General features: G+C 37.0%; 1 protein-coding gene and 1 long non-coding RNA gene across 2 annotated transcripts in view; one reads left to right on the top strand and one right to left on the bottom strand.

Annotated features, from left to right (window-relative positions):
• LOC127956733 (uncharacterized) overlaps positions 1-21,801 on the bottom strand; it is a 42,352-nt gene that overhangs the window by 14,133 nt on the left and 6,418 nt on the right. The window lies entirely within an intron of this gene.
• Positions 12,389-21,781, top strand: LOC127956731 (metalloproteinase inhibitor 3). Its single transcript, XM_052554898.1, has 5 exons — positions 12,389-12,587; positions 18,809-18,891; positions 18,975-19,086; positions 20,219-20,340; positions 20,423-21,781. The coding sequence occupies exons 1-5, from the start codon at positions 12,464-12,466 to the stop codon at positions 20,618-20,620; spliced, it is 639 nt and encodes a 212-aa protein (XP_052410858.1). The 5' UTR covers positions 12,389-12,463; the 3' UTR covers positions 20,621-21,781.

Raw genomic sequence — 21,801 nt, 5'->3', positions numbered from 1 at the left:
CCAGCGGCTCAGAGCGGAACCACTGCAGCTCAGGTTTATTAATCATTACAGATTAATCACATCACCATCATGATCCACACTGAGTTACTCTGGAACAAATAACAGGATTATACATTAAATATAAAGTTGTTTTTTTGTATTCTTTTAAAAAAAATTACTAAATGTATTTCATCCTTATAAAAACAATAAATTCAATAAGAAGAGTAAGGCATAATAAAGAAGAATGAGATTAAATGAAATTAACTAAATTCATCTTTGCACTAGAGGACAGAAAACTGGCATTTAGGTATATTTAGACTGTTTATTGAGACTCAGAGGTGCATGCATGGATGTATTTGAATTCAAAATAACAATTTTATGACATTAATGATTTAAATGTAAAGTTTTGAACGTATAAATATTACGATTTAAATAACTGGAATGAAACTAAAACGGCCACTAGGTGGCGACGGATCACCGTCTTTGTCACTGAATCATTCATTCAATTGATTCGCTGAAACGAATAAATCATTCAGCTACGAAGCAAGTGACTTCTGTTATTTTGGGTGGTTCACTGAATCATTGACTCACTAGATTCGTTCAAAAACGCAGAATCTAAAACACTGTGGACATTGAATATTAGATCAATGAATATTATCCATTAATCAGAGACATAATACAAAAAATTAAATCAAAACCAGAATGAAGAGAGCTTAACACATTAAGAAGAGTTTAACACAAATACAGACGCGTCATGCCACATTTACCGCGGTAGATCACATGATTCACTGAGTCGATTAGAAATGAACTCGCGACTCTTCTTCAGTTCGCGGCTGTTGTGATTTCATAGTTTCATCTGTTCTCATTCACACAACTTCGGATTATTGATTTCAGCTTCTCAGACTTACATGTAAATGAGAAAGCTCTCACAATTCATGCAAACGTTCCTGAGCGACAACAACACTGCAGGATACACATCTGTCAACAGGTATGAATGAATCAAAAGACGCATCACAAAATCTCAAATTTGTTTGATTAATAGTTTGTCGGAGGCACAGAAAATGATCAGAAGAATTTCAAGCACGAGCTGAAGGAATCAAGACACATGAAGCGTTTGAATCATGCTAGTTGTTTGTTTTACGGCTTCGATTCAGTTCGATTCATTCAAACGGAAAGCGAACGGCAGGAAAACTACAAATCCATTTTCAGAACACTTCAAGAGATTGGTCTATTTCATTTCTATTTTCAGTTTTAGTTACAACAGGAGAAATTAATTAAAACAAGAAATTATGGCTTGGAAACTAGCTGTAAGAAAATAAAAATAAATGTAGTTTACTTTTAGACCTTAAAACTTTAGTTTAAGTTGAAGACCCTGCTTACAGCTGTAGTTTACAGGTGTTTTTACAGTATTTGAAGTAAAAAAAAAATTTTTTTTTGATGTGCTGCAGACTGCAGTGATCAATTGCTTCCACTAAGAGGCACCAGTGACACACACACACACACACACACACACACACACACACACACATTTCCCTGAGACATACTTCCTCCTGAAACACACACACATCATTACATCATCTCCATTACTCTATCACCTCCATCACTAAATCACTCCATCATTACACACACACACACACCATCACTCCATCACTCCATCACCTTCATCACTACATCACTCCACACACACACACACCATCACTCCATCACTAAACAGTCAAAAATAGTCAGGATATTAAGTTCTCAAAGCCAAAGGCCAGTGGCTTCTGAGAATTATCCTTTTTTTTCATCGTCAGTTGAGCCCAATTATATATGAATATTAAAATAATATTAAAATAAAAGATCAGATGTGCAGTAAAGCTTTTGTTATTGTTATTTTAAGTTTACATACATATGTAAGGCAGAAGCCCATGTGACAGAAATATATTGTATGAGGGTTCAGAGTTTTCCTCTTGAAGACTGGAGGACTTTTTACATTTAGCTGAAACCTCAAAACGCTCTCATCATGAGAAAAACACAAAGTTAACAGGTGATTTCAATGTTTATGTTGTCTCTCCCAGCCATTTACAAAAAATAATTACGTCAAATGCTTTTAACGTTCTAAATGCTAACGCTAAATGTAGATCAAAAATAACGATTCTTCTATCTACACACACACACACAGACACACACACACATTCTCAGGGCTGCATCACGTCTGTCCACACCACGGGTGACTCTGGTTACCCACAAACCCTTGCAGACGCCAGCACAGGGCGGGACACCTCACACATTTCAGCATTTCTTTCGTGAATCACAATGATGTGACATGACCCTGACCTCTGTGACCCCGTGACCCCGTGACCCTGACTCAGTCACTGTGTGATGACTGTGCAACAGTTCAGAAGAAAGTCTCTACTGCTCACCAAGACTGAATTTATTTAATCAAAAATACAGTGAAAATTGTGAAATATTATTCTAGTGTAAATCATCTGTTTTCTGTGTGAATCTGTGTTAAAGTGTAATGTATTTCTGTGATGCTCCGCTGTATTTTCAGCATCATTCCTCCAGTCTTCAGTGTCACATGATCTTCAGAAATCAGAATAATATGATGATTTACTGCTCAAGAAACATTTCTGATTATTATCAGTGTTGAAAATACATTATGCAGTAAATAGGATTTTTTAAAATAAAAAATAGCCTTTGTTCATCAAGGACGCGTCTAATTGATCAAAAGAGACAGTAAAGACATTTATTATGTTACGAAAGATCTCTATTTCAAATAAATGCTGTTCATTTGATCTTTCAAAGAATCCTGAGCAATCAAAGGTTTGAGAGTTTGTAAATAAAGAGTGAGATGTTCTGGAGGATCAGACGCAGAGCTGCTGAATTACTGCCAGTCTGTTACACATCTGAAGAACAGACTGATAAAACAAACGAGTGATGAGATGAAGACATGACTGAGAAACGACAGATCAGCCCCATCATAACCTCCACCCAGACCTCAGAGACACAGAGCAGAGATCATGAGAGGAGCAGACCTCCACCCTCACACACACACACACACACACACACACCTCACACACACACACACACACCTCTCTCACACACACACACACACACACAGACACACACACACACACACACACACACACCTCACACACATCTCACAAACACACACCTCTCACACACACACCTCACACACACACACACACACACACACACACCTCTCTCACACACACACACACACACACACCTCACACACACACCTCACACACACACACACACACACACACACACACACACACACACACACACACACATACACACACACCTCACACACATCTCACAAACACACACCTCACACACACACACACCTCTCTCTCACGCACACACACACACACACACACACACACACACACCTCACACACACACACACACACACCTCACACACACACACACACACACACACACACCTCTCTCACACACACACACACACACACACACCTCTCTCTCACACGCACACACACACACACACTCTCTCACACCTCACACGCACACACACCCACCTCAAACGCACACACACACACACACACACACACACCTCACACGCACACACACACACACACACACACACATCTCACTCACACACACACGCGCACACACACACACCTCACACAAAAACACACACACCTCACACACACACGCACACACACACACACACACCTCACACAAACACACACACACACCCACACAAACACACACCTTACACGCACACACACACAAACACACACCTTATACGCACACACACACTCACATCACACACATCTCACACACACACACACCCCACACACACACACACACACTTCACACACATCTCACACACACACACCTCACACACATCTCACACACACACACCTCACACGCACACACACACACACACACACACACACACACACACACACAAAGACACAATTCCCAATCAGAGTGCAGTGTGTGTGATGACATCATCCGGAGTGGGCGTGTCCCATCTTCACCGCGGCTGGGAATGATGCAGGAGAGAGCAGAGATATTTTAGGCTGATGTTGGTTTCATTATGACTAGAATGTTCTGGGAAAGCCATGTGTGGAAACAAGTCACTACCACAGACAGACGCCCAGTGACTCCTGGAAATCTCTCTCTCACACACACACACACACACACACACGTTTGTTTTTGTGTAAAGTGTGTTCATCCCATGGGTGTAATGGTTTTTATAATGTACAAACTGTATATTCTATCGCCCTTCACCAACCCTACACCTAACCCTAACCCTCACAGGAAACACACTCACTCACACACACACACACACGCACACACACACACACACACACACACACACACGCTCACACACTCACACACACACACACACACACACACACTCACACACACACACACACACACACACACTCACACACACACACACACACACACACACACACACTCACACACACACACACACTCAGAGCCTGAAGCACAAAGATCAACTCATTTCTGTTTTCTAACAGTCGAGCGTGACACTGCACTTTCACAGAACAGATAAAGCAGATTATCTCGTGAAGACTAAACAGGACACATCCTGAAACATTACATTCTGCGTAAACACATGCTATTTCTAGCACAAATAGATTAGTTTGGGTTGTGTGAGATTACTCTCACTTTTACTGCATTCCACCCACAAAAAAACAACACTTTTATTCATTAAAGCTGGATTAAAGTGATCAAAAGTAAAGACATTTATAATGTTACAAAATATCATATTTCAAATAAATGCTGTTTTTTAACTTTTTAAAATCCTAAAAAAAACAAAATACAACACACTTTTTTAAAAAAAGATCATGTTTTCAACACTGATAATAATCAGAAATGTTTCTTGAGCAGTAAATCATCATATTATCATGATTTCTGAAGATCATGTGACACTGAAGACTGGAGGAATGATGCTGAAAATACAGTTTGATCACAAATAAATAATATAAGTAATAATATTTTTGAAAAAATCTGTATTTTTAATCAAATAAATGCATTTTTTATTTGAACAATAGTGTGTATAAAAAAGTGCACATATTTGTGTGTTTCCAAGCATCAGCGCTGAGGAATTCAACCGGAAACACTCCTACACACACACACACACACACACACACACACACACACAGGTGTCTGTGAAAGTGCCCTTATGAGGGCAGGTTTGGCTGAACACCGCAGTGTTTCCTCTATAAGAGACGAGCAGCTCTTATCTCTCTCCGTCTGGAGGACATCACCACATCCCTCCACATTCCCAGACAAACCCAGCATAAAACAGAGCATCCCGCTGCGTCACACACCTGACACACAATGATGTCTGAGCAGGACACAGTCACACGGCAAAAGTCAAAACACAAGTGAAACTATTGGTTTAAATGAGAACAGATGTAGTGCACACTAATGAGGGATCGACTGACTCCAGCAGCCGCTCAAATGACTTCCAGATTCAGGACCTCCTTCTTCCCCTCAGCCATCAGACTCTTAAACAGCTCGCCAGAGCACACAGACCAGACTCATCTATCTCAGAGAACAGGCTTCATCTCATTTGCATATCTGCATATATTTTACTAAGTAGCTTCGACTTCATTTGCACATCTACTATTATCATCTAGTTGCATTCAAATTGCACACATACAGATGCACGTGTCCCTGTGTCACAGAAGCAGTCATCAGTAGCACAGATGTATATTTGTAGCAATAGATAACAATACATTGTATGAGTCACAATTATACATTTTATACAACAGTCTTTATCTACTAGCATAGTTATATTTTGTATTATGTCTGTGTGTTTTATTCTTAATTTTTTTTGCATAGTTTTTGCATTTGTTTTTTACATCCACTGTGGACACAAAAGAACGAATGTCTTTTTACAGGGAAACTTGTTTTCTTCACTTTGAAAATGAACGGCTGACTTTGAAATGAGTGGCTCTTCCGGTCTGAAAGGGTTTAGAGGCAAACGCTGCAGATTCACACACATCTGTGAGAGCTTTCACAACACACTCTCATTTACCGCAAGCGCCGGTCGACGAGTAGACGAGAGAGTGAGAACAGACGAGTAATAGTGAAACACAGACGGAGGAGAGCGGTGTGAGATGAACCGGAGCACTGCTGGAGTCTAGAGCACACACACATGAAGATGACCTGAACACACACCTGGATCCCTCTCCGCTGCCACACACAGTCTGTCTGCTATCCACCTATCTGTCTATACATCCATCCATCCATCCATCATCCATCCATCCTCCATCCATTAATTCATCCACTCACCCATCCATTCATCCATTGCGTCATCCATTCATCCACTCATCCATCCACCAAATAATCCATCCATCATTCATCCACCTATCCTCCATCCATCCATCCATCCATCTACCTATCCTCCATCCATCCATCCATCATCCATCCACCTATCCTCCATCCATCCATCCATCCACCTATCCTCCATCCATCCATCCATCATCCATCCACCTATCCTCCATCCATCCATCCATCCACCTATCCTCCATCCATCCATCCATCCATCATCCATCCACCAATCATCCATCCAACCATCCTCCATCCATCCATTCATCCACCAATCCATCCATCCACACATCCTCTATCCATCCACTCAGCCATCATCCATCCACCAATCATCCATCCACCTATCCTCTATCCATCCATCCATCATCCATCCACCAATCATCCATCCACCTATCCTCTATCCATCCATCCATCATCCATCCACCAATCATCCATCCAATCATTCATCCAACCATCCTCCATCCATCCATCCACACATCCTCTATCCATCCACTCAGCCATCATCCATCCACCAATCATCCATCCACCTATCCTCTATCCATCCATCCATCCACCAATCATCCATCCAATCATTCATCCAACCATCCTCCATCCATCCATCCACACATCCTCTATCCATCCACTCAGCCATCATCCGTCCACCAATCATCCATCCACCCATCCTCCATACATCCATTCATACACTCATCCATCCATCCATCCACCCATCCTCCATCCATCCATTTATCCTCCATCCATTCTCCCTTCCATTCATCCATCCATCCATCCTCCATCCATTCATCCAATCATCCATCCATCATCCATCCACCCATCCATCCATCATCCTTCTATTCATCCATCCACCAAAACCATCCATCCACTCATCCACCCCTCCACCAAACCATCCATCCATTCACCAATCCACCAAACCATCCATCCACCCATCCTCAATCCATCCATTCATCCACTCATCCATCCATCATCCACCCATCCACCAAACCATCCATCCACCCATCCTCAATCCATCCATGCATCCACTCATCCATGCTCATGTGCAAAACGCTACGAAAAATATGAGCACAATGGTTATAATCATCCGTCTTGTTTACTTAGAAAAACAATGGAAAAGTAGCTAACTGGAAAGGAAAAACACATCTATCTATCTATCTATCTATCTATCTATCTATCTATCTATCTATCTATCTATCTATCTATCTATCTATCACTCTCTCTCTCGCTCTCTCTGATAGGTTCGTCGTGAATCGTCGGTCTAAAGCAGATCTTTCATCATGTTCATTTAACTGAATCTCGTCTCAGTTGTTGGGAGTTAAATCTGAAGTGATGTTAGATAAGATCTGCTGTCAGCGTGAGTGATGGATGTTCGCACATATCTTGTAATTACAGACGAGCGTGACCTGATGCGTTTGGCGTCGGATTGACGCTGGCATCTCTACAGACGGAGATCGAGGAGCTCTGATGTCCACTTATGGTCAAACGCAGGTTGGGATCAGCTCAAGCGTGTGAACACTGGCATGTCCAGCCTGGGGAACGTGAGGAACGTGTCCAGCACAGATCCTGACTGATGTGTCCTGATGTAACACCTAACCCCAGCCACTGACAGAACATCTCTCTCTCTCTCTCTCTCTCTCTCTCTCTCTCGGCCGTGCTGCCATCTGCTTTCATTCAGGTCTCTGCTCAGGGGTTTGGACACATCAGAGAGGAGCTCAGGTCTGGGAACAGCTGGATGATGCTGTAGATCTATATTTAGCGGTGGACGGGTTTGCTCGGTTTCACTTCTGAGGTTTTATGAATCTCCACAGCTGCTCATATCTGCTAAAGGAGCAAAACACCAGCCGCTCACAAACAGACTCATAAAACCTTAATGAACCTGAAGTTAATGCTCTGACTCTAGTTCCACAATGACACACTTAGTTCACGCAGAACACAGTTTTAAGTTCCTATGCACTATTTTTATGATATTTAGTTTACAGTAGCAAGTGCCTAAACAAGACACTGTACGACATGCTTCATGTATGTTAAATGTTTTTCCAGGATGCTTGCTGCTGAAGGTTGTGTGTTGTTGCTGTTAGTGCTGGTGTCAAATGTTGATTGTTATTGTGTAAGTGTACCAATGTCTAACTGTTCTTTGTTCATTCTTCTTCATATTTCAAAGGGTTCTGAATCATCTGCGAAAGACATGATTGTTTACAAAGAAATACGATGAGAAAGTATTGCATTGGAATGGAAAAACGTCTTCTTTGTGAACGGCACCTTACACATAAAGAGTGAATTTGCAAAAAACTTTAAAATGATTTGCAAGCGTTCGGGAATTGTCTTAAAAATGCACAGCACAGAAAGCCTCGTGTTGGGATCAAATAAAACTGTAACTACTGTAAACAACACCTGCCCCGCCCCCAGGCTCTTCTGATTGGTCCACTGTTTTCTGCATGATTCTTTTATTCAGGTTTTAGATTCTCTCTGGTTCAAAATGACCTGAACTGTACGAATGAATCAAATTGATCCATTGAAAAAGTTTGACAGGAAAGTGTAGGGAATGAGAGCATGTTCTCATCAGTGTGTGTGTGTGTTCTGCAGAAACTCCGCCTCCAGCTTCCTTCACCCACACACGACCTCTGACCTCTGATCCTCACCGGACCTCTGAGTCACACATGCTGATTTAATGCCAAACTACCTCGTTCACAGGAACTCCAAGCGTCACACTGAACATATGCAGAAACTCCTCTGCGATCTTCAAGATTATCTGCCTGTTTATGAACACGATAGAGTGAGTGCCAGATCAGACAAACTCAAACAGTTCTGATCGTCTGGTCATTAATAAATCCCAACACACCTCTCATCTTCATGTTGTGTTCAGTGATCGCTGTATAAGAGCCATGGATTCATATCTCATCTCTTCCTGTTTATTCCCCGAAAACTTCTCAGACGGACAAATTAAACACTAAACTAATGAAGACGTTCCTGTTCCTCAAATGATGCTTTATTTATATCTGTGATGTTTGGAAAAACACTAAAATCAGCTCTGTGTGCAAAATAAGAGAATAAAAACACTTTAATTGAAGGCTGTATGTATAATGCATTAGAAATGTGCTCATAATATACATTGCAATGCATTATATGTTCTCTAAGACTGAATAGGTAGGTACTGTAAGTATTATAGTTATTCATTATATTCATCATATAATGCATTATAAGGTGCATTGCAAGGCATAATTAATGCATTAACATACTTTTATGACACATTATATATAAAGGGTTCGAGTAAAGTGTTACCAAAACATATCTGTTAAAATAAATAAATATATGTGTATATATATATATATATATATATATATATATATATATATATATATATATATATATATATATATATATATATAAACACACACATATGTAAACACAACAAAATTATTAAAACTAAATTGAAAACAGAAAACCTAAAAATAAAATGATATAACTTTTACAACTTCATATATAATTTTTTTATTAATTACTTTATAAATGTATTAATCATTTATTAATTTTACTTAATATTTTAACTTAAACTTTAACTAAAATGAAATAGAAAATATAAAAATAAAACAATTGAACACATAAAATACGTAAAATATTAAAATAAAATTTTATTCAAAATATTAATAAAAACTATAACTATCTCAGTGACGGCCATCATTGCTTTGTGCGCTGAAGAGCAACATTTAGATGTTGCGTGACACTATAATGTTGTCCTCTCATGTTCACGAACGCTCATTTGCACAGATGCATCTAACACGCAGAGACAGTACATTTCATATTTCTGGAATTTTGTATATCCGTTTCTTACAGTCTAAATGCATTACACAGTAAAAATGATTAGAAATGATTCAAAGTGATGCTGCAGATTGTGTGAAGATTGCGTGACACTCCGGCCATCAGGTCAAAAGGTCAGAGGCTGTGTGTTTCTGATGCTCATCATGATTCATCACGTCCTGTCACTCATTCAAGGCCACTTTTCTTTAAGTCATTTATAAAGCATTTATAAAGCACATTTAAAATCAACCCTGGTTGGCCAAAGTGCTGTACAGTAAAATAAGAAAAACAAACAAAACAAGACAAAAAACATAAAAGGCTTGAGTTTGGCTAACCGTCATGAATGATAAAAGCTAGCTCTAACTGTGGCATTTATTTGCTTGGTTTAAGACTACTGTCAAGATAAAAACCTATGTTTTTATCTTCAGAAGTGAGTTGTGGCTTGAGTGTACCAAGGTCAGTACAGTGTCTGTCAAAAAGCTCATTTGGACCAAATTGGATGATTTGGGTTTTATCGTCATTAAGCAGCAGGAAGTTGTTTGAGAGCCATAGTTTGAGTTCGTGAAGACAGTCTTGAAGTCTCTTATATGTAGTGTTATAGTTATGTTTTATAGGTCTGCATAACAAAGGTAAGACACACTAAATCTACTCATAATTGATCCCAAAGGAAGCATGTACAAAGAAAATAGTAGGGGTGCCAGAATCGATCCCTGGGGTACCCCACAACTGAGGTGAATCACAAAAGACAACTTCTGTTAGATAGGTAAGACTGAAACCATTTGAGTACCATACCTGAGATACCGATCGAATGTTCTAGCCCAGATAAGAGAATCTTATAATCTACAAAGTCAAAAGCTGAACTCAAGTCTAGTAGCACTAAAGCCATGGTATCGCCAGCGTCTGTTGTTAAAATGTCATTAAGGACTTTTAAAGAGCGGGCTCGGTGCTGTTAAGGGGTTTAAACCCAGATTGAAAAATATCAGAAATAGAGTTAATGTGCAGATAGTGTTGCAGCTGTATAAAGACCGTTTTTTTTCTAGAATCTTTGATAAGACAGCGGATTCTTTGCATATACAGCGGAGTCGAGTGACGGTTTCTTGAGAATGGGAGTCACAGTGGCAAGTTTAAAGTGGATAAGCTTTCGAGGTGCAATGGATTCTAGGACTCTAGGACGCGTTCATCTTGCGATATCTCCACCGGATTGAGATTATCACGGCTAATTCATGGAGGATTATGGGATTGTGTACTGGGCTAACACTGGCACTAGATCCGCTCTTACAGCAGTGTGTTGTAGTTTCCATCACAGAGCAAAAGAAAGTCTGAGTAACTGAATGGACGCACACACAGTAGCACACTGTTCAGTCTGGAAATCCAGACCAAATCTGACATAATCGCATTTAAATATTTGCCAAATGATGAAATACTTGCACTGGGTTTCTCCTGTTAAACAAGTCATCATGCAATATGAATTTAACAGGCAGGAGTACATCAGCTCATACGAGCTTAAAAACAGTTCATCATGAATGAAAAATAAACACGGACATAGAAACCAATGCAACTGGAAATAAAAGTAATCTAAACTTAACCCATACTGAAAAAAATTTATGTATGTATATATATATATTTCTTTAACTAAAATTGAGAAGAAAATATAAAAGAAAATAATAAAAAATAACACAAACAATATAAAACAAAAACTATGGGAAATATATTTATTTTGCCCTTTGTATATTTCATTCCAATAAAATACATTAACATATGGCACATTTGAAGAAAAACGTTTTTTTGTTTTGTTATATATATATATATATATATATATATATATATATATATATATATATATATATATATATATATATTATTAAAATATAGTTTTAGCATATGTGAAATGCATTTGTTTATAGTTTCTATATAAAACCATGACTTCCATCTGTGTTCCTTTATTGCTAATATTTTTCATACTAATAACAACAAAGACACTTCAGACTGGCGAAGCAGATGAAGGAAAGATACCTGAAGTCATTCACTGAATCTGAGTCACTGAGATTTTTTTTTTTTTTTTTTTTGGGTGGTGGGAGGGTGGGGGGGCTGGTTTTGATGACTTCGCCTCTAAAGCCACAGTGTAATAACATGATATGAATGCGAACTTTCCACTCAGTCTGCTGCCTCACTGTGGAAAACAGGCGAAAAACATCATTATGAGGTCACTTCCATTACGTCATGCGCCTGTAATGTTAATCGGCGCGCGCTGTGATTGGTCGGCGGCTGCAGCGCTCGCCCGTGACGCGCCCAAAGGCGCACTATATGTGTCTCGCTGCAAACTGACAGCAGTTTAGTCTGCCTTCACTTCAGAATGAAGCCGTGTATGCTGCTCGCGCTCCTGCTGTTCTCTCTCGTCTGTCTGATGTACCAAGCGTCAGACGCGTGTTCGTGCGCGATGTCTCATCCACAGGACGCGTACTGCCACTCCGACATCGGTAAGCAACGCAAGTGTGTGTGTGTGTGTTTGAGCGATTACAGCTCTTCAGCAGGAGTTATTCGTAATGCACGCGTTTGATGACAGTATGGTTAATGCATTATGTAACTGTGTGCGTGCGCTTTCCCGTTTGTTGTCGTTGCGTTACAGCTTCACACGAACAATCCGTCAAATAGAAACAACCAGAAGACAAGTGCGTCACTGCGCGCTTTCACTCAGACGCGAAAGTTCGCGAAGAAAGAGTTCGCGGTATCCATGGCAACAGACGCGCGAGAACGCTTCTAGAGATGATGTTCTTCTGTCGTACTGGCGGTGAATAACACAGAGTTTTCTTCAGAGTAGATCTAGGGTTAATGCTCCGATTAAATGAAGGGTTAAATGAAGGCAAGTGGAGCAAGATGATGTGTTAAAATGACTAAAACTTGAACTTTTAAATTAAAAAGAAAATAAAAGATAACAAGGATAGTCTATTTGAGTGCTCAATGCATACTCTACATAACTGCAGTATGCACTTCCAGTGAGAACGATAACTATTACTATTACAATAAATATATTCGCAAACACACCAATGAACGATAACGTTTAGTTTATTATAAGCACACACTGCAGTTATGTCCTGTCAACTGCAATGCAGTGCGTGCTTTAAAACTAGATGGATTCTGATTGGCTGTCAATGTTTTCACTGTTCTTTAGCTAGAAAAAAATGCTCTGAAATTGATTTAAACGATATTGTTGCTCCCGCAATCGACAACGAAAGAGAGACTCATGTTTAGGAAAAAAATAGCTAGTCTGTTGAACAACCTTGCTATTTCTATCTTACCGTTATTCATATTATCATAGAAATACTATTATGAAAGTTTATATTTAGGATAGAAACACTGATGTTTAGGGTTGCGATCAAAATAGAGCAATTTGAAAGTTACTGGCGCTTCAAATAACGTTTGTGCAATTGCATTGTGACTGTTAAAAAAAGTATTCGTCATTGAATCATTTATTCAAGAGATTCGTTCAAAAACGCAGATTCATTCATTTTCAAACCATTTTTTCATAATTTGAATATCAAAAATTGGTTTATTAAATATATTATATATAGTGTTCCTGTTGCTCAATTGGTAGAGCATTGCGCTATTTTTTTTAGGTTGTGAAAAAAATTGATAGCCTGAATGCACTGTAAGTCGCTAAGCATCTGCTAAATGCATAAATTTAATTTAATTAATTAAATATATATATATATATATATATATATATATATATATATATATATATATATATATATTAATAATGCATGCAAATTAAACACTTTTAAATAGACTGCAGCAATTAATATTTTGCCACAGCCTCTAGTGAAAATAAATAAACATCAAGTTTTGTTAAGTTCAGAATTGTGGGAAAATAGTTATCTCCATTCGAGACCAAAAAAAAAAATGTGTGATTGTCAGTTTATCTGGAAAAGTGCAGCTCTACACGTCAATATTCTTACAGAATTAGAACGAGTCATTGCTGAATTATGAATGGCCTTTAAAGTGAGATTTAAAAGTTTATGGTCATAAACATTGAAAATGAAGCCATTTCAAAGTACAGTAGAATAAGCCCCAAGAAGCTGTGGTTTACAGTGAATATATATCAGCTAACAGCGCTCAATTCACTGTAAACCACAGCTTCACAGGGCTTATTGCTGTTATAAAACAGTTATTCCATAAGGTTTCACGAAATAAAACCGAGCAAATAATTTGTAATGATATTATTAACAACCGTATTCTCCCACCAAACAATGAAGCTCCTCAGAATCAGTTGTCGTTGCAACAAAGTGGTTGCCGAGCAACACAAATGTAAACAAAGGTGCTTGTTACTTTGTAGCGTAAGTCAGCTTTGAACGTGGCTCAGCCAATCAGAATCAAGCACCGGAACTCTTCAGTTTTTTAAATAAAAGTAATTATAAATCCTGGTGGTTTTGCTAAGATTTGGGTGCGCGGTGGTCTTGAAAACATTCGTCAGCTTGAAATCACAAAATTGATTTTACATTCGAAATGCACATTCGTGTTTGATAATCATTCATCAACTTGCTGCATCTCTGAAGTGACTTTCCTCTTTTGAGACGCCGTCATTAACCACCCGTCGATCATCTCCACACGTTATCTAACTGAAGCTGTGCGACATTAGCACGTCGTCTCGGAGCGAATGCATCTAACGCTTCTCTCGCGCTACAGTTTCATGAGCGAGGAACCCGAGCCCGAGCGTCTGGTTAAGAGGCCACGTATGACTTGCATACTGATGATGTGTTTGTGGATAAACTAGATATTGAGATGTCCCATAAAATGTGACTTTGGCTCTGTGCTGGTGGTATCCATGCTGTATGAAAGGCAAAGACTGCAGCTATTGTGAGCGTGTCTGAATCGCTGGCCGCTCGCCAGATTCCTCCAGCAACACACTGCTTTCTGATGCCATGTGTGACAGATGAACTGATGGCTGCTGGGTAACAGAGAGCTGTAGAGGATAGACATATGATCCTACATTAACAATGCACAGAAATATATAGAATCAATAATCTAACATTGTAAAATAACAGCCAAAAGCTGAAATCGAAAAGGATGCTTACAAAAAAAAATATTTTATAGTAAGTTTATTTAATAATTAACATTCAAATAAACTTGAGGTGAGGCTTTTTATATTCAATTGTTAATTATATAACTGGTAATAAAAACTATTTTTATTCAAACATCCATTAAATAATAAAGACAAAGTCAGCCAGGTTTAGTGTTTGTTTTCAGAGATGATTAACCGTGTGCTTTATTGATCTGAGCTCCTGCTGCTCAGTGTTTGAGTTAAAAAAGCACTATTTCTGGATACATTTTTGCCGATAATCAGTTTCTGAAGTAAAAAAAAAAAAAAAAAAGGAATATTTGTATTATATTTGTGCATAAGTTTGACAAAAAAAAGTTTTTGAGTGAAAAAAAAATATTTGTGGAACATTTTGGCAAGATATTGAAATTCTAAAAGTGAAGAAAAACATTATTTGTGAATGATTTTGTTAAATTGGTCATATTTTTGAGCGAAGAAAAGATTATTTGTAGATAATTTTGCCAATATTTAGTTTTAGGAGTAAAACAAAGCATTATTTGGGGATAATTTTGGCAAAATATCCAGTTTTTGAGTAAAAAAAAAAAAATTGTGGATTTTTTTCATAATATTTGTGCATAAGTTTGACAAAAAAAAGTTTTTGAGTTTAAAAATAGTATTTGTGGATCATTTTGGTACAACATTGAAATTCTAAATGTGAAGAAAAACTTTATTTGTGAATAATTTTGGCAATTTTTTGAGTGAAGAGGATTATTTGTAGACAATTTTCCCAATATTTAGTTGCAGAGGGAAAACAAAGCATTATTTGTGGATAATTTTGGCAAAATATAAATTTTTTGAGTTAAAAAATAATATTTGTAGATAATTTTGTCAATATTTAGTTTCAGAAGGGAAAGAACATTGTTTATGGGTAATTTTGGCAAAATATTTAGGTTTGAGTGGAAAAAAGGCATCATTTGTGCATTATTTTGGCAATATTTGTGGATATTTTGGCAAAATAGTTTTTTTTTTAACTGAATAAAGCATTATTTACAGATAATTTTGCCAATATTCAGTTTGTGGATAATTTTGGCAAAATATTTAGGTTTTGAGTGAAAAACATTATTTGTGGATTATCTTGGGTAATACTCACTTTCTGAGTGAAAAAGGCTTTATTTGTGGATTATTTTGACACTAACTAACCACGAGGCTATCGGAGCCGATGACAAGAAAAGAGTAGAAACCGTATGTAAATGCTTAGCAGTGTTTGTAGTCTCTGAGCAGAACGAGGTCTGATGGAGGACGATTCTTCTCTCAGATGAATATTCATGAGTCGGCTCCGGGCTTTCATCTGTGGGGGTTACGCTCTTAAATATAGCCGCGAGGGCCGGATGGAGGCCACACGCAGGGTACAGTAACTCTGAGTTAGGAATTGGGTTACATAAACAGACTTCCAGAAGAGCGTCTCACAGCCAATCAGAGCGCAGCTCCACACACACTCACTCACACGACCTTTGAACCTCTGAAACTCTGGAGACGTCCGTTCTGTTTTTATTTACAGCGAAAACGTTTCCTTCGTTAGTTTATGCATCGTTAGCTAACAAAGAGCAACACATTTGCTCCAGTATTTATTCATCTTCGTTAACGTTAGATTGTAAAAACACAACAGTTCACGCAGGTCCAGTAAATAATATTAACAGATAAAAGATTTGATTTTAATAATGCTTTAGTTTATTATTAACTGTACATAATACATTAGTATTTACTTTATGAACTAATGTCATTAAAGTTTTTACGCATATTTAGAGCTTTATTTGTAAAGTTTTGCATTTTCATTGACATTTTTCGTTTTTTTTATATTTTAGTTTTATTATAATTTTTCAAATAATTTCTATTATATTTAATGCTTTAGAAGCTTTGGATTAATATTTTGGATAATGTTTTATTATTTCTATTAATATTTGTATTTTTTATTATTTTTTTATGGTTGAGAAGCTTTAGATTCAAATTTTGGAATCGTTTTTATCATTTCTATTTTTTTATTTAATTTTTTATTGCTTTAGAAGATTTAGATTAATATTTTGTATTATTTGTTATTTTCATTTTAAGTTTAGTTAATTTAGTTTTTTTTATGTTTTTGTCATTTTTTTATTAGTATTTTCTTTATTTTCAGTTTAAGTTATTTTATTACATAAAATTATAAATTTAAGAAATAATGGGAAGCGCATAATACATAGTATTTACACTGTCAACTAATGTTATTATAAGTTTTTATCCATATTTTGAATTCAAGTTTCTTTTTTTCATTTTTAGTTTTTTTTTATCATTAGTTTTTATCATTTCTATTATTGTCAATGCTTTAGAATCTTTAGATTAATATTTTGGATAATGTTTTATTATTTCTATTAATATTTGTATTTTTTATGATTTCTGTTTTTTTATTCATTTATTTTTTTCTTACATTTTAGAAGCTTTAGATTAATATTTTGGATTAGTTTTTAATTTAAATTTTAGTTATTTTATTAAAACTAAGAGATAACGAGAAGTGTTTCCTTTGCAACTAGTTTAAATAAAACAAGTCTACTTTCTTTGTATTGTAATTTATTTTTAATTTTAAATGAACTATTATTTAATTACTATTGCAAATAATAAGTGTGTGATGGTTGAATCAGGTGAAGAGATGTGAGGAAAGAGCTTCTCCTGTCGCTCTCAGGAATGTGCGCCTCACAGAATTCTGGGAAGGAAACTCCAGCAGCGTTTCTCAGAGCAGGTGACGCTCGGCGTTTGTTCGGCTGGGTCGGGTTACCGATGGGAAGCGCTGCAGGGGATTCTGGGAAAGATTCTGCTCGTATTGACACGACCTCATTCTGCTGCGTCTCTGAGGAAGTGAACTAGTTCCTCACGACACGAGCGTCTGTCCAACCCTCAGACACACACACACACACAAATCCCGCTATATACACACACACTTATTTTATCATATATTAAAAATGTATTATGTCAGCTGGTCGTCATTTCTAACCACAACTATCATTTATTTTAAATCGAAGCACTAAAATAGCTCAAACAAAACAAAAAAAATTATTTTAAAATATAGATTTTTCTTTTTTAATATGTTAAAATATAAATTATATAAATTTGATATTTTATTCAAAATAAAATAAATATCATTAAAGTTTCAGAAAATACATTTCAAATATATGGAAAATTAAATATAAAAAAAAAATGAAATGAATTTGATCATACATTGTGTTTTATTTTAAATTATAATTTTGATGATTATATTATATGATTAATATTTTAAATCACCATTACTATGCATATATTTAAAATGCATTAATATAAAAATTAAAAAAAAAAAATATTACAAACTTAATTATACATTGTTTTTATTTAAAATCAATTATTATATTTTAAATTCCTTTTGTAGTTTTTAGTCATGGCCACACACTCATAAATATCGGGTGATTACATTCATAATTTGATTTGAGATGTTTTTAATCAATAAAAAAAGCACATTTGTTTTGCATTTCTCCAGTTCTTAGCAGCTTGCATGTTTAGTTCCACTTGTTGCAGTGCATTCTGGGATTGTGTTGTCTGTGCAGCCTGTGTGTTGTGCTCTTCATGAACCTGTGTGTGTGTGTGTGTGTGTGTGTGTGTGTGCAGTGATCAGAGCTAAAGTGGTGGGGAAGAAGCTGCTGGACGACGGTCCGTTCGGGACCCTGCGCTACACGGTCAAACAGATGAAGGTGAGAGCAGCACATCAGACGCAGCAGCAGACTGAACACGTATCCCATGATTCCTCACCGTGTGTTTGTTTGGTCTGCTGCAGATGTACAAGGGCTTCGATAAGATCCAGCACGTGCAGTACGTCTACACGGACGAGTCCGAGAGCATGTGTGGAGTCAAGCTGGACATCAACAAATACCAGTACCTGATCACAGGTGAGAGACCGACCTTCATCATCATCATCTTCAGCTTCACCTGAGACCACACACTGCAGTGCATCATGGGAGAAACTGCTGCTCATTAACAGACCGTTAATATTTGACCAGTCATTAACAACACTCGGATATTACTCAAGATACACAGCCAGTCACAGCATCAACCTATTTATTATCACATATTATATATTCATATATGTGTGTGTGTGTGTGTGTGTGTGTGTAATACATGTCACATCATAAATGCTTTGCTAGGAGTTTTTAATGGCTAATATAAATAGATAATGATGCATACTATGTGTGTGTGTGTGTATATATATATATATATACACACACAAACACACAGATATAAATATGATAAATATAAATATGATAGATGAGAAAAAGTATATATATATATATATTAAAATGTATAACATATTGTATTATTTACATGTATATAACAAAAATATGAATTATATTTATATTAATATTAAATATGTAATATACATTTATAAATATAAATACATAAAAATAAAGTTAATAAAAAATGATAATTAAAAAAAATACATAATATTATTATATTACATAGATTTTTTTTAAACCTTCCTTTGTTTTTGTTTTAAATATATATTCTATATTATTTATATATAAATAAACAATATATTTATAAATATGAATAATATAAAACTATTAATATAAACATATTAAAAAGGTAATAAAAAATATATATTATTATTTTTTAGCTTTTTAATATAAACATTAAAAAATAATTCTAAATAAATAAATACATATATATAAATGGCTTCCATTGTCCTCATTTGTAAGTCACTTTGAATAAAAGTGTCTGCTAAATGACTGAATGTAAATATATACTATATATATATGAATATTAATCATATTGTCTTCTACATTATAGATATTTGAGTGATGTGATTATATCTCAGTGTCTGATGAGTGTGTATCCAGGATCAGAGAGAAGTGTAACGAGTGTTTCATCTGTGTGTGACGGAGGTCATGTGACACACACCTGTTCTTCTGGAGCTCATCACACACACACACACACACGCTTAAATATAGAGCGCTACGACTAATGTGAACCGCACGACCTACAGAGACTGATGTGTGTGTGTGTGTGTGTGTGTGTGTGCAGGCCGCGTTCACGACGGGAAGCTGTACACAGGGCTGTGTAACTTCAACGAGCGATGGGAGCGTCTGTCTCTGGCGCAGAAGAAGGGCATCAATCACCGCTATCAGCTGGGCTGTAACTGCAGGGTGAGTGCTGATGCATCATGGGTAACGGTGAACACCAGTCCGAGCTCTGCTTGTGTAACACAGTCTGATTATGTGCCTCCAGATCAAGCCGTGCTACTCTCTGCCCTGCTTCGTCACGTCCAAGAACGAGTGTCTGTGGACGGACATGCTGTCACACTTCGGCTTCCCCGGCTATCAGTCCCGAAACTACGCCTGCGTCCAGCAGAAGGAGGGCTACTGCAGCTGGTACCGAGGCATGAGCGCTCGCGACAAGCTCAACATCAACACCACCGACCCGTGAGACCAGCCTTAGACCAGCGCACCACCGGCCAGACTCTCTTCGGCTCACCAGACCTGCATTTATTAGATCTTAAATACAGTAAAATCTGGAATAATTGTGAAATATTTTTACTTTTAAAACAACTGTCCTCTGTGTGAATATCTGCTACATTTGAATTTATTTCTGTGATGCGCCGCTGAATTACTCCAGGCTGATTTGCCTTTTTTTTTTTTTACATTATGAATGTCTTTATCATCATTTTGAAGCATTATAAAACTATTACATTTCTGTTACTCCAAGCTTTTGGAATTCTAGAGCGTATAATGTTACAAAAGCTTAACAAACGTTACATTGGAAAAGAATCTTGAAAAAAAAAAAAAGCACTTAACTGTGCTTGTTGGATGAAGATCATGTGACACTGAAGACTGGAGGAATGATGCTGAAAATACAGCGGAGCATCACAGAAATAAATTACACTTTAACACAGATTCACACAGAAAACAGATGATTTAACAGTAAAAATATTTTACAATTTTTCTGCAGTATTTGGTATTAAATAAATGCAAGCTCGGTGAGCAGAAGAGACTTGTTTCTGTTCAGAAGCGTTTGACCGCTGGTGTACATCCTGGAGCCGTCCTCATTAACCAGATTAAACATGAAGTAATTTATGAACGCAATAAACCCTGCTCTTTTATAGTGATGTACTGCTTTTTAAACATGATTTGATCAATATGATACCTGCTGTTGTATATGTGCGTGTGCCAGATTTATACTGTTCAGTATCTATTTATGATCGTGCCCAATCAGAAACTCTTCTTTTCCTTCTCGCTGTTTATGATATAAGCTATGAAATTGTGATTTAGTATTTTTGTATTCCTTTAAAGCAAAGATTATAAAGTCGTCTTTTCTAGATGTGTGTGTTTAAAGTGTTTCTGACGGGGAAGTCAGGTCCGGATGTGAATCAGATCGCTGTTCTCTCTTGATTTCTGCTCCGTTCTGAACCGTTTATATAACATGTACATATTCTGTCTGTAACACAAACATCCCGTCTGACTCTCACCGAAGAGACTCGCGTGTGTGTGTGTGTGTGTGTGTGTGAGACAGATGACCATTTTTCAATCGATTCGAATCGATTTTTAATTTCTTTGTTTTATATTTTTATAATAAACTTTGGGAAACGGCTCTGTGACTCTCGTGTCATA

Source organism: Carassius gibelio, chromosome B4 (assembly GCF_023724105.1).
Source record: "Carassius gibelio isolate Cgi1373 ecotype wild population from Czech Republic chromosome B4, carGib1.2-hapl.c, whole genome shotgun sequence".
NCBI lineage: Eukaryota > Metazoa > Chordata > Actinopteri > Cypriniformes > Cyprinidae > Carassius > Carassius gibelio.
Note: the sequence above shows the minus strand (reverse complement) of the source record. Positions and strands in the feature narration are given on the sequence as shown.

Excerpts from the sequence above, each read along its gene's own strand:
- LOC127956731 (XM_052554898.1), top strand. The coding sequence starts at position 12,464 with ATGAAGCCGTGTATGCTGCTCGCGCTCCTGCTGTTCTCTCTCGTCTGT. Across the intron at positions 19,087-20,218 it reads ATACCAGTACCTGATCACAG|GCCGCGTTCACGACGGGAAG; the intron begins GTGAGAGACCGA and ends GTGTGTGTGCAG. Across the intron at positions 20,341-20,422 it reads AGCTGGGCTGTAACTGCAGG|ATCAAGCCGTGCTACTCTCT; the intron begins GTGAGTGCTGAT and ends ATGTGCCTCCAG.